This window comes from Petaurus breviceps, unplaced genomic scaffold, assembly GCF_028583685.1.
Source record: "Petaurus breviceps papuanus isolate PSGF00001 unplaced genomic scaffold, PetGlider_PUasm1.0 185, whole genome shotgun sequence".
Taxonomy (NCBI): Eukaryota; Metazoa; Chordata; class Mammalia; order Diprotodontia; family Petauridae; genus Petaurus; species Petaurus breviceps.
The window spans coordinates 41,089,966-41,104,626 of record NW_027185797.1 but is presented as its reverse complement, the minus strand read 5'-3'; the positions used below and the strand labels follow the sequence as shown (position 1 = coordinate 41,104,626).

Sequence of the window (14,661 nt, the reverse complement as noted above, 5' to 3'; positions counted from 1 at the left end):
TTGTCACATCTATAAGGTTTCTCTCCAGTATGAATTCTCTGGTGATTAAGAAGAGATGAACTTAGAGTGAAGGCTTTCTCACACTGATTACATTTATAAGGCTTCTCTCCAGTATGAATCTTCTGATGTACCTTCAGGTTTGACCTTCGACTAAAGGCTTTCCCACACTCATTACATTTGTAAGGTTTTTCTCCAGTATGAATTCTCTGGTGTTTGAAAAGGGTTGAGCTCTGACCAAAGACTTTCTCACATTTGTTACATTTATAAGGCTTCTCTCCATCATGAATCTTTTGATGTACTTTAAAGTTCGACATCTGACTGAAGGCTTTCCCACACTCATTGCATGTATAAGGCTTCTCTCCAGTATGAGTCATCTGATGTACAATAAGGGCAGAACTCTCAATGAAGGCTTTCCCACATTCATCACACTTGTAAGGCTTCTCTCCAGTGTGGATTCTCTGGTGTTTGATAAGGATTGAATTTTGAGTGAAGGCTTTCCCACATTCTTTACATTTATAAGGCTTCTCCCCAGTATGAATTCTCTGATGATTAATAAGGGTTGAATTTTTATTGAAGACTTTCCCACATTCCTTACATGTATAAGGCTTCTCTCCAGTATGAATCCTCTGATGTTGAATAAATCTTGAGTTATGAGTAAATGTTAACCCACATTCATTACATTTATAAGCCTTCTTAGTGGCATGGTTCTTTTGATTTTCAGAAATTTGTGAAGATTCATTGTAAGCCTTGCCTTGCTCCTTAAGTTCATTTATTTTGTCCCCATTCTGAATCTTCTGGTGTTTGGTGACTTTTCTCACATTCTTCTCCTTCTTCATTTCCTGACTCTTCCTGGCTCTTACTTTCCCCACAGTCCTCAGAAGTAGAGTAGCACTGACCAGTCCTGCTTTCAATTTTCTTTCACAATTTTCACTCTTTATGATGATTCTTCTCCTGGAATGGTCTCTTTTGAAGATTCCTCTGTGCTCTTTATCCTAGGCTCCAAATCTGAAAAACAGTAATATATTGTACAAATGTTCCCATTTCTCTCAGCTTTGAGAAAGGAAACTCTGGATAAAGTAACATCACTGAAAATGGTGCACAGAGAAAGATGGCCCATTATGGAATAATTTTTGAACTTTTTAAATTTATCTAGAAATAATATTTTTCCTAGTCTAGTAATCCTTTCCAGACTTTTCTCTATTTGAAAATATGTAGAAATAAAGGATCACAAGCCTTACTTAAAATAGGTTAAGGTTGAAAACCAATCCTTGAACAAAGGTATTCTCTTATGTCTTTAAAAATCATTGCACTCTTCATCCCTTTAATGGACTGTGCTAAGACTCACCTAGAAGCACAGCTCAAATCTCCATTCAAAAGGGAATCTAGGTATTGATCAGAGGGAAATGGTCATCTTGGATATGGAGGAGGTCCAGAACAATCAAGGGAATTGGTCCCTTCAAACATGAGCTCAGCTCAAGATTCCCAGGTTTCCTTCTCCATCCCTTCCCCAGTTGTCTTCTCACAGTAGCCATGTACCCCCATTACTAAGACACCCCCACCTCTTCCTCTTACTTCCTTTGTGTAATCTCCATTTGAGGAAGTGATCTCTGTCACCTTGCTTCCATCTGGGTAATCCTTTCTCTACATTCCAGCACCATTTTTTATATGTTGACATTTCTCATGAGAATGTAAGCTTCTTGAAAACAAGGAATGCTTTCTTTTTGCTTATGTTTATTGTCTCAGTGCCTCAAAATTACTAAATGCTTTATGAATCTATCATTCAAGGGAGAAACAGAGTAATGACTATTGTTTTGGCATGTCAACCCCAAAATGTATTTTAACATGACTTTCCCTGCCCCAAGATTAAATGTTACTACAGACATTCTTGAGCGAAGGGACATCTCTGAGGGTATGGGGGTAGGATGAGGTAGACCATGCCAGTTTGGATTGATCTCACAACCAGTGCTCTGTTAGCTAGAAGTTGCTCTGACGTAGAATGACACTATATTTAAAATTGTTTCTGTCATGGCAGACTTGTGCTTAAAATACAAAGCACTTTCCCCCTACCTCCCTTTCTCACTAATATCTGAAATATTTATTGGGCTTTATGTTTTGCCAAGCATTTTCCTTCATTTGACCATGGTAACAACCCTGGAATCAAGAAAGACAACTCTAATTTACAAGGTTTAGAGCTTCAGGGCCTTGCTCAGGGTCACAATAGATAATGTTTATTTGGCACTTCTGGATACAAAGGACTTTGTCCCTAAGACTCGAGAGTAGAGTGGTCATTGTTACCCATCCCATTTTACATGAAACACCTATCTAAACTTGTTTTCTCCTCTAACCTACAGCTACTTTCCATACCACCCACCCATAATCCATTTATGGACTAAAGGGTTCCAAAGAGAGAAATACAGAGGTAGGAGCCCAGGAGAAATATAGTACAGGATATTTATCATAGTCATTCTGTCCAAAGGCTTCTTGTGGCATTAGCTCTTCCTGAAGAGACATTCCAGTAACTTGCCTGCTCAAGGATAGAGCAGGATACTGGATTAGCAAAGAGCCAAGAGATTTCTTCAGTGATCAGATTACATACTGGGGCACCCATGGAGGTTGTGTAGAGAGAACAGAGGAAAACCCGGGGCAGGGCTCTGAGAGATGCTCCCATTAAGTGGCGATGACCCACCAGGGGACAGTTCAGTAAAGAAGGGGGAGGGAAAGGAATAATGAACAAGCATTGATTAAGCACCCACTACGTGCCAGATACTCTGCTGAGTAGGCCTTTACTGACATTATCTCATTTGATCTCACAACAACCCAGGGAGGTAGGTTCTATTATGTTCTCCATTTACAGTTAAGGAACCTGGGGCAGACAGAGGTTTAGTAACTTACACAGGATCACACAACTGATAAATGTCTAAGACTGGATTTGAACTCAGGTCTTACTGACTCCAGGGCCAGGGTCACCCAGCTGTTATACTGGAAGGATGGTGAGCCAGATTAGATGGAAATCAAAGGAGAATGGTGTCACAGAAACCCTGAACAGAGAGCCTATGGGCCCTGAGAGTAAAGTCCATCACCGCAAATACTACAGAGAGGTCCAGAATGAGGACTGAGAAATCTGTCACTAGTGCTGTCAATTAAGAGACCATTGCTAACTTTGGAGAGTGAGGAAAGACCAAGCCCAGACAATATGTAGAGGATTCCAAAAGCCCAGAGAATCACAAAAATTGAGGTGTGGAAGGGACATCATCCCACATCCAAGGAGTCACCATCTAGCCTCCGGATGAATACTTTAAGGGGAAGCCCCTTCCCTTTCTAGACCAGGAACAACTTTAGGAAAGCTTTCTTGAAACAACCCTCTATTTGCCCCTTTGCTACTTCCAAGCATCGCTCCTCGCTCTGTCTCCTACAACCAAGCAACAAATAGAAACTGTCCACCTGACGGTCCTTCCCATAGTGAAGGCAACTCTTATTTCCTCCTACCCTTGAATCTTTGAATGCTCCCAGGAGGAGTCAAGGCTGCTTAGCACAGTGGCTGCCCTCTTCTGGATCCTGCAGCTTATCCTGTCCTTGCAGGCACTGAGCCCAGAACTACACACAATGCCCAGATGAGCTCTGTTGAGGGCAGAGGCCATGGGCTTGATCTCTTCCAGGTGCCTGGGAGCTGGGACCTTCTCTGAGATGGTCAGCTTTTCTGCCTCTTTATGTCACACTGTTGATTCCTAGAAGCCTGCACCCCCACACAGTGGGAGGAATGCTTGCTGTTTTATGTCCTGTGGAATTCCACCCAATTCTCTAACATGTGCTGATCTTTTGGGTCATAAATGTCAGTCAGTGTTAGCCATATTCCCAACTTTGTGTCAACTGCAAGTTCATTTAGCATACCATGTATGCCTTTATTCAAGTCACTATCAGAAAAGTGGTAAAACATACACACATACAAATAAACAAAAAAAGTGTGTGTGTGTGTGTGTGTGTATGTGGTGTGGTGATTGAAACCTTAAGTGCAAAAAACAACAGAAAGAAGTCCAGAAAGAAACACATAGAACACACTGAGGCATTTTTTTGATACAAAAAATGAACAGGAGGAAGTCCAGAGACAAACACAGCCATAGATAATTAAGCATATTTTTTAGGTACAGAAAGAAACAAAAGGAAGTTCAGATAGGTACACAGTCATCAAAATTGAGGTATGTTTTATAGAAAGGAACAAAAGTTAAGTCCAGATAGAAACAATCAAGTAGAAACTGGCACTTTTTTTTTTAAAGCAATTGGGGTTAAGTAACTTGCTCAAGGTTACACGGCCAGTTTTTTTTGTGTGGGTGTTAAGTATCTGAGGCTGGAACCGATCCTGGGTCCTCCCGACTCTGGCGCCGGTGCTCTTACTCACTGCACCACCTAGCTGCCCCACTGGCATTCTTTTAATAAAAGAAGTGAAGAGAATTAAGTCCAAAAAAACACAGCCATAGAAATAGAGGCATTTTTTAATGTACAGAAGTACATCAAGACAAAAACACACCCATGGAACTAAGGCAATTTTATGAACATATACATACATGTATATATGTATGTATGTATGTATATAGAATGGGTAAAGGAAGGATGTTGAGATCCAGGGAGAAACGCAGCCAGGTAAACTGAGGCATTTTTTGTAGACAGAAAAACATAGCTGTAGATATTGAAGGATTCTTTTCATGCAGAAGAGACCTGAAGAATTTCCAGATAAAAATATAGTCAAAGGAATTGAAGATTTTTTTTTCCTATAGAATGGAACAGAAGGAAATCCAGGCAGAAATACAGCCAAAGAACCTGAGGCATTACTTTAGGTACAGAAGAAAAGCCCCAAGGGAAATACAGCAGAGACATTGAAGCTTCTTAAGTACAGAAAGGAACAGAACCAAGTCCAGATAGACAGTTCTGAAAGACACACAATGACTTTCTCATTTTGGTGTTGAAGGTTCTGAAAGGAAACCTTTGGTACCTTCCCTTGTGGAAGTTCCTCCCTTCAAAGGCTTCTCCAACTCCCCAGTATTGGATATTATCTCTAGAGGATGAATCTGGACAAGACATGGGAACCTAAAAGCAGCTGGTCTATAAAAGGGCCTGTGGAATGGAAAAAGGAAGCAGGGAGAGAGTCTTCAAGAGAAATCTCAGGATACTAATTTCCAGTGAGAATAGGTGAGTTCATGTCCCCCTGTTGGGGAGGGGGACCCTCTGGCCTCTCCCTCTTTTATTCAATTTGTGCTCCAAGCCTTCTGGTTTCCAAATTCTTTCAGTCAATTTCACAAGCAAGATTAAGTACTGAATTGAAGCACCTTCTGTGTGCTAAGCTCAGTGCTCCAGAGAACAGCTTAGCCAGGCTCCTGACCTCAGTCAATACCTAGCCCAGCCTCAAACTAGAACTCAAGGCAGAGGAAACAATAATAATAACAAAAGTGTCCCCAAAGGTTACTCATCATCAATGTCTGGGATCTTGGTTTTCTCAGACAAATGAAGTCTCAGAAATCCTCCAGGCTGTAGCCTGGGAAGACTCAGTTACCATATGATTTTAAATGTAAACCTGTCCAGTTCATGGCTCAAGTTCCTCCCCAGGCATTCAGGTTCTCAAGCACAGAGGGAACTTTCTTTCAAAAGAGGTGGTTCACACAGTAACAGCACACTGTATAATGATCTACTATGGTCTGCTAAGCTCTTCTCAGCAATACAATGATCTGAGAAAATTCCAAAAAACTCTTGATGGAGAATGCTGTCCACATCCAGAGAAAGAATTGTGGAGTCTAAAGGCAGATCAAAACACACTATCGTCACTTTTTTTTGGTTGTTGTTTTTCATAGTTTTTCCATTTTGTTCTGTTTCTTCTTTCACAACACGACTAATGTGGAAATGTTTAACATGATTGCACATGTATAACCTATATCAGATTGCTGGCTCTTTTAGGGAGGGAGAAAAATCTGGAACTCAAAAATCTTAGAAAAGATGAATGCTGAAAACTATCTTTACATGTAATTGGAAAAAATAAAATGCTACTTACAAAAACAAAACAAAAGGGGTGGCTCACAAATGCAGAAAAACTGAGCCCGGTATGGAGAGGACACACAAGTCTGGGGGTGGGGTTAAAGAAGTGTGAGAGACGACTCACAGGGAAGTTTCCTCATTTCTTTTAACTCCCTGTCACATTCCTATCTCTTCTCCATACTTTGTAATGAGTTCAGTCTCACAAGTAACTCATGATTTCCTGGGAATGAGGTGATTTGAAAGAAAACCATACTAGTCTACTTCTGATTGGGCACTTCCAAATATGGTGAAAGGAAATACATAATGAAGGATTGAAACTGCTTTGCACCAATTAGAAAGACTGTGAGCTTGCCTCACCAGACAATGGTGAGGCAGGACAGGATCAGGACAAGAGAAGCCCATGAGCTTCCACATTTTGTACTCCCTGACAGATGCCATTTGAGTGACAGGGGCAGTGCCATTTCTCATGTGAAAGAATAAAGACCTTTTCTGATCTCAGACTCAGACTCCGAACTTTTTCATCTCACACATTAAGTGAGGAAGGATCTGATACCCTAGGACTTCTGGGAGGGCCTTATAACTCACACAACTGATTGTTAACTATTTGAGTTCACCCTTATTGGTGATATTAAAAAGCCCTGGAATTTCTAGAATAGAGATGCATAGCAGATCTCAGACCAAGTCCTATAAAATTAGATAAGGATCAGAAATTGGGGAGCTCAAGTTTTGAATTGTGCTGCTGACCCCTAGTATTCAGGGTGATTGGGAAAGACTTCTTTCAGAAGACAGGATTTCAACTGGGACTTGGGAAGCCCAGGAGAGCAGGAGTTGGAAAAGAGGAGGGAGAGAATTCCAGGCCTGAGAGATAAATAGTAAAAATGCATGATGGAGAGTATTGTGTGAGGAAGAGGATGGAGCTTATGTCACTGAATCACAGAGGGTAGGAAACAGTCTGGTGTCAAAAGGCTGGAAGGTTGTGAAGGGCTTTGTAAGTCAATACCTAAGTCTCGAGGTGACAGGCAACCACTGGGGCTAAGTGAAGAGGAGGGTGACACTGAATGGAAAAGGTGAAGCTTCTCAGCCCATGAGTTTTGGCATTTCAGCTTCCTCCTTCTTCCCCCCTTCTTTACTACTGCCCCTTGAACATTAGGCCTCTTCAGGAGTCTTTGACCTCCACCCTTGTCTGCCACACCCTTATCAGCATTAGGCGACTTTAGCCCCTCCCTTCTTCACACTGGCGTTTGCCAAAAAGGACATGAACAGCACCCTGGTTTCCTGTCTCACCTCCCAGCCAATGGGAGAAGGGACAGCTGGGGGGAGGGGCTTGCCAGCATTAGGGTACAAATTCTTGTTCTGTCTTTTGTAACAGGCCTCCTCTTCCCGCTCCCCGCTATGAAGGGGACCTCCTCTTCCCTCCGGGGAAGAGAATAAAACTTCCTGCTCCTTCCTCAAGATAGCTCTGACTTTTAATTTTTCTTGGGTAGGGGATTTTTGCCATCCCCATGCCCCACATGACATGATCACATGTCAAGTGAGGAGAAGATGGACAGGAAAAGGGAGAGACTGGAAGCCAGCAAACCAGCCTGAGCTACCACAACAGCTTAGGCCCAAAGTGACAGTGTCGGATGAAGGGCTAGGCCACTTACTGAATTGGGGAGTGGTGGGAAGTCTGAGCAGAAGACACCCCGGCTGTAGGCCGAGCTCTTGGAAATGCCGAGGCCTGAAAGGCACCTTCAGTACTCCTGCCCCTCACTCCTACCTGCAATGACTTTACTATCACAAAAGAAACTTCAGAGGACTCTGACTAGTTCTCAGAACTAACTGCTGCTCTTTACCCAAAGGAGGAGAGCAGCTGGAGTTTCACAGATGTTAGCTGATAAAGAAGCCCTCATTTCTCGTGCCTTAGGGTGACCCCCCCCTCCATAAAGTACTGATGTTTTTTTACTTTGTAGCAACTGGAGCATCTTTTATAAGAAACCTGTTTTCCCAGCTTTCTGCCCAGCCAGGTCCTTATACATCTTTACCCCCAGACTGCTCTGTGCTCTCTCTGGGCCATGGAGCTCAGGAGGTTACAGAAAAAGAATATATATGTACATGTTGGATACCCCTCCATCCCATACTGAGGGGGTGTATCTGTAGCAGACAGCAGACTGTGTAGCCGGTGCTGCCCTGTGGGGCAGGGGCTAGCAAGGACACAGGTCAAGATGTCAAATAGATAGTAGGTGATAAGAGACTGAAGACTAGGGCAGAGATCAGAGTTGGACACATCTGAGAGCAGTCACCTGAACAGAGAATAACTGAAAACACGGGAACCGATGAGCTCTCCAGGTGAAGTGGCACACTGGGAGAAGAGAAGAGGTTTCCTTCTAGACTCCTCTACTTCCCCTCTAGTAGAGAAAACAGCTGTCCTCTGAGCACAGCCAACAGCCCCCAGAACTACATGGGCACTCCAAAACATCCACTCCAACTCCTCTGCAGAGAAGAGTCTCATCCACAATATCCTCCAAGTGTCCTCTTCTAGTTTAGTTTGAACCCTTCCTTCTTAAGGCTGTGGCTATAGGCACTTTAGGACAGCTCCAACTGAGACAAAAGCATTTATTAAAAGCCTAGGACTGGGGATACAGATTAAAAACAGTCCCTGCAAAGACATTATAACCAAAAAAGAGACACAGAGGATTATAGGAAGTAAAACAGATTATTTGGTTACATGAAATTAAAAAGCTTTTACACAAAGTAATGCAACCATAATTAGAAGGAAAACAAGGGGGAAATGTGTAGCAAGTTTCTTTAATAAGGGTTTCATTTCTCAAATATATAGGGAACAGAGCCAAATTTATAATAATAAGAGCCATTCCCCAGTTGATAAATGGTCAAAAATAGGCAGTTTTCAGAAGAAATCAAAGCTATTAATAGCCGCATGAAAAAAATATTGCTCTAAATCACCACTAAGAGAAATGCAAATTAAAACCACTCTGAGATACAACCTCACAACTATCAGATTGGCTAACATGACAGAAAAAGAAAATGGAAAAGCAGGGACACTGGTGCACTGTAGGTGGAATTGTAAACTAGTCTAACCATTCTGTAGAATATAGCCCAAAGGGCAATAAAACTGCATATTTCCTTTGACCCAGTAATACCACTACTGGATCTATCCCAAAGAAATCAAAGCAAAGGGGAAAAGAACCTATTTGTACGAAAATATAGCAGCTCTTCTTGTGGTGGCAAAGAATTGGAAATGAAGAATATGACCATTAGTTAGGGAATAGCTAAACAAACTGTGATTGGGATTGAATACTATTGTGCTATAAGAAATGATGAGCAGGATGCTCTCAGAAAACCTGGGAAAATTTACATGAACTGATGCAAAGTGAAGTGAGCAGGACCAGAAGAACATTGTATACAGTAATAGCAACATTATAAGGATGATCATCTGTGAAAGACTTAGTTACTCTGATCATGACAAGAACCCAGAGCAAAAAATGCTACCTCTGCCTCCAGAGACAGAAATGATGAACTCCAAATGCAGACTGCATTTTATTTATATAATAATATATATAATTATATAATAATATATAATAAATATATAATTATAAAAATTATATAAGATTATATAAATATATAATAACATATAATAAAACTTTATTTTTTATATTTCATTCTGTTTTCTTTTACAACAGTTAATACATAACTCCCCTCATGGATTTTTGCCTTGTGGTAGCAGAGGGGCTTTAGTATCTCAATGAAACTATTAGCAATGTGGGGCAGTTACTCAAGACAGATAGGTCGCAGTGGAGAGTTCTGAGAAAAAGTGATCCAGAATTTTTGCCAAGAAAACCCCATGGACAATATTAAAATGCTAAAATATATGTCCATGAGTTCATGATACATTGGATGTGACCAAATGGCTGAACAACAAAGTTATATGGAAATGTTTCGTTTGCATAACCTCACATGTATAACCAAAAATCAAAGTGCTTGCATTCTAAAGAAGGGAGGAGGCAAGAATGAGAGAATTTGGAACTCAATTTTAAAAAAATGATTGCTAAAAACAATTTTACACCTAACTGAGAAATATTTAATGAAACAAATAAAAAGAGAGTCCTATTCTTGGAGGAGTTAACACTCTAAAGGGAGAAGACTACTGACAAAAAGGAGCAAAAAAATCTAGGGAGGGGTTGACAAGGAGGAAGCAAAAAGGTACCTGGGAGGTATGAAAGCTACCTCATCTCCCTTTCTTTCCTGTCACTGGCATCTCACTGACAAACTCTCCATCATCTACTCCTACTACTGACCTCCTTGCTTCCTTTATGTTCCAACTAAAATCCCACCTTCTATAGGAAGCCTTCCTCAACCCCTCTGAACTCTAGTGACTTCCCTCTTTTAATTACTTCTGATTTACACTATTGATTATGTAAATTCAAATCAAAACATCTCTGAGCTAACACTACACACTTATCAGATTTGCTAATATGACAGAAAAGGAAAATGACAAATGTTGGAGATGATTCAGGAAAATTAAAACCCTAATGCATTGTTGGTGAAGTGTATACTGATTCAGCCATTCTTTTTTTTTTCTTTTTGGAGAGATGAAGGCAGGCCAACAGGGGTTAAGTGACTTGCCCAAGGTCATAGGGCTAGTAAATGTTAAATGTCTGAGGCCAAATTTGAACTCAGGTCCTCCTGACTCCAGGGCCAGTGCTCTATTCACTGCGACACCTAGCCACTCCTCAACCATTCTTTAGAGCAATTTGGAACTATGCCCAAAGTGCTATAAAACCATACATACCTTTTGACCCAGCAATACCACTACTAGGTCTGCATTCAAAAATGATTTAAAAAAAAAAAGGACCCACATGTACAAAAACATTTATGGCAGCTCTTTTCTGCTAGCAAAGAATCAGAAATTGAGGGGATGCCCATCAATTGAGGAATGGCTGAACAAGCTGTTACACATGATTGTGATGGAATACTATTATGCTATAAGAAATGATGAGCAAAATGCTCTCAGAAAATGTTGGAAAGCCTTACATGAACTGATGCAAAGTGAAATGAGCAGAACCAGGAGAACACTGTACACAGTAACAACAATATGTATGACAATCTATTGCAAGTAACTTAGCTATTCTCAGCAATATAATGATTCAAGACAATTCTGAAGAACTTATGATGAAAGGTGTTGTCCATCTTCAGAGAAAGAACTGGTGGAGCCTGAACGCAGATCCAAGATACTTTTTCTTTATTTTTCTTGGGTTTTTTTGTCTGTGTTTTCTTTCACAGCATTACTTACATGTCAATATATTTTGCATGACTACACGTGTATAACCAATGTCAAAGCACTTGTCTTCTCAATAGGGGGGCGAGGAAGGAGGGAGAGAATTTGGAACTCAAAATTTGAAAAAATAATGTTAAAATGTACATGTAACTGGGAAAAGATAAAGTGTTGGAATTTTTAAAAATTATTTCTGACGTATCCTGTATATGGTTTGATTCATATATATTTGTTCACAGGCTGTCTCCCCATTAGGACATTCTTTGAAATCAGGGACTGTCTTTTATTTCTTTTTGTATCCCCAGCACTTAGCAGAGTGCCTGGCACATAGTAAAGTTCTTATGAATTTTAACTATTAATATCTCCTTGCTTTATTCAACAACAGCTGATTAATTCTTATTAAGTAGGTGATCAATTCCTTATAGAAAGAGAAGTTAGGAGAAGAGTTGGTTTTAATAGGGAAAAATTCATGAGCTTTGTCTAGGATATGTGGGGTTAGTGAAGCCCACTGAGAGAAGACCAGTTCCATACATCCCACTGTTACTGCTGATGTAAAACCCAAGCCAGAATAGACTGGGGCTGGATAATGTAGAATATTGAATTAGCAGTTATCTGCAAAGAGGAGATAACTGATCCCAGGACAGCTGATGAGGTCCAAAAGTAAATATAGTGAGAAGACAAAAGGGTCATGGACAGGGCCTTGGGACACATGAACAGTCAACAGGTAAGATTCAGATGATGACCCAACAAAGGAGACTTGAGAAGGAAGGTCCAGTGGTGTTAAAGTCTAGGCAGGAAGCAATGCAGGGGGAGACAGCGGTCTGGAGCATCCCAGGCTACAGAGAATCCTAATATAATGTTTCTGGATTTTGAAACAAAAATTTTGGTGGCCAAAAAGAAAGTGGTTTTAGTTGAGAGGTGGGCATGGGAGCCTTATTCTGTGGAGTGAGAAGAAAGTGAAGTTTTTAATAGGAATGTGAGTGTTAAAGGGAAAGTGTGAAGTGAAACCTTAGATGGTGGTGGGGTCAAGTGAAAGTTTCATTGTTTTATGATATGAGAGATTTGAATATGAACACAGAAGCCAATTTTGGTCTCTCCTCCTCTCCCTTCCAACTTCTTACCGATAAGGTTCTTTCAACTGTAGATATTACTAGCTATATGACCCTGAGTATTAGTACTAATAGTCACAGGAGTAGGTGTAGTAATAAAAATAATGAAGGTAACATTTATCAGTCAGTAAATAAGCATTTAGTAAGTGCCTACTGTGTGCCAGGGACTATGACAAGTGTTGGCAAATGTAAAAGAAGGCAAAAGACAGTCCCTGTCCTCAAGGAACTTACAATTTAATAGAACAGACCACATGCAAATCTATAGTGCTTACTATGTGCCAGTCACTTTACCTGTCTGCTTCAGTTTCCTCAACTGTAAAATGAGGGTAACAGCACCCACCCCTAGGACTTTGAGGATGAAATTAGGTCACACGTGGAAAAAGTGTACAGCTCAGCACCTGATACACAGTTGGGGCCTAATAAATGCTTCTTTCCTTCCCCTCTCCCTCTGAGAGTCTGTGACCTTTCACCCACAGGGCTCAGGCTTCTCCTGCTTGATTCATCACTATGAATTGTGACACAGTGTGATGAGTTATGGACCTGGGTTAGGAGATGTGGATGATGCTGGCAGTGCTCCTGACCCTCTCCAGGGCTCAGCCTCCCGCAGAATGAGGGCACAGCAGGAGTCCCAAAGCTGCTTCTAAGTCTCTGTTCCTAGGCATACCAGCTCTGTCTGGGCTCCCGTGATCTTAGGCAAGGCAGTTTCCTTCTCTGAAAGACACCAGCCATCCACCAAATCTAAGGATCTAGGACTGCCTAGGGCCCAGGCAGGATGGCTCTCAGATCAGCTCCTCATGGATTTACATAAGGAAAGGACCTGAGAAGTCACTGATTCCAACCCAAACATTTTTTATACACACAAAAAACAAGCCCCAGGTTGGTGTAATGATTTGTCTTAAGTCACACTGACAAGACATATGCATCATCTTCTTGTCTTTGGGTATCACTGTGGCAGAACCTTCTGGCTTGCTTCCTAATATAATCCAGGATCCTGCTCCTCATGGAGAAGCTCAGTCCTGGTCCATTCATTACACCCCCTGAAATGTCTGGACTCTGATCCAGGGCCCACCCAGGAGGGCCATGGACTAGGTAGTGAGGTCTAGGCCAGGTCACAAATTGTCTCAAGTTGGAGATATGGTTGACAACTGGTCCTTCAGTCTCTCTTTCAAGACCACCAAGGAGAAGAAGAGCAGGACCAAGGTCAAGGAAAGAAGTTAAAAAGAATTTTAAAAGATTAATTACAAATTCAAAGGAGTAAGGATAAGAAGAAGGTTGTTGGCGAGAGAAGGCAAGGTAAATAAGAAAAATTAAGTTGGAAAATTAGAGAGAAAAGCAAACTGATGACAGGGGTATGGGGGTGGCTGGAACTCATGAGTCACAGGAGGTTGTGGCTGTGGAATTGTGACTAAGGAACGGTCACTGAGTGGGGCTGTCAAGATACTAAAAGGCAATAACTGATGTAAACCTCACAACCAGGAATTCGGGGCTAAGGTATAGACCTCAAAGTAATTTTTGAAAAAGACAAAAATTTCAACCTTTATAAAGAACAGGGAAAACCATGCAGAGCCTTGCTTGTGAATACTAGGTTTATATTTCTTCTACAGCCAAGTGACTAACGTTCCAAAAGTAGGCTGACTTCCTGAAGGAATTTCTCCTTAGTCCAGGTGGTTGGGAACAATGAAATTATAAATGAAACAGAAACAAAGAGATTTTAATGGAAACCTTCCTTCCAAGTGCAGAGGACTTCAAACACAGCGGGAAAGTCACGCTGCCTGCTGAATGGACATGGAGTGTATGCCTGTTGAATGGACATGAGAACTGTACCTGAGCACATAGAGGAGATCAAAACAACCCATCTCCTTCCCATCCCCAAGCTCAGGGATGGAGCAAGTTCTCCTTCCAGAAAGTTCAGAGGCAGCAATCTAATTAAACCCTTGGGGGCCATTAAAAGTTTAGAAGTTTTCGAGGTCCCCGTTGGCTAACTTGGTCACAAGAGAAATTTTGGAGCAGGAGCTCACGGGGGAGGTTGGGGATGGTAGAGGGAAGACACAGGATGTCCCCTCTGGTCCTCTGGGTGAGGATGGAGTGACAGGAACCCTAAATGTAGCCCTGGCTTAGAGGCATCCTGCCCTGGAGTCGACAGCCCTTCACCAAGGAAATAGTAAGTCCTCCCTCTTCTGTGGGTCTGTCCACTTCTGCCCTCCTAGAGCACATTGCTCTCTCTCTCTCTCTCTCTCTCTCTCTCTCTCTCTCTCTCTCTCT

The 14,661-nt window shown here is 41.5% G+C and overlaps 2 protein-coding genes across 5 annotated transcripts in view; both read right to left on the bottom strand.

The window, feature by feature from the left end:
* The window catches only part of LOC138161962 (zinc finger protein 665-like), a 244,912-nt gene that overhangs the window by 85,228 nt on the left and 145,023 nt on the right, over positions 1-14,661 (bottom strand). The gene's annotated exons all lie outside the window — the stretch shown is intronic.
* Positions 1-14,661, bottom strand: part of LOC138161415 (zinc finger protein ZFP2-like) — a 21,912-nt gene that overhangs the window by 46 nt on the left and 7,205 nt on the right. Inside the window, exon 4 of the mRNA XM_069088237.1 lies at positions 1-1,005. This exon is cut by the window's left edge and continues 46 nt beyond it. Coding sequence (XP_068944338.1) covers positions 1-836 — 836 coding nt within the window. The 5' untranslated portion in view covers positions 837-1,005. The remainder of the gene's footprint in view (positions 1,006-14,661) is intronic.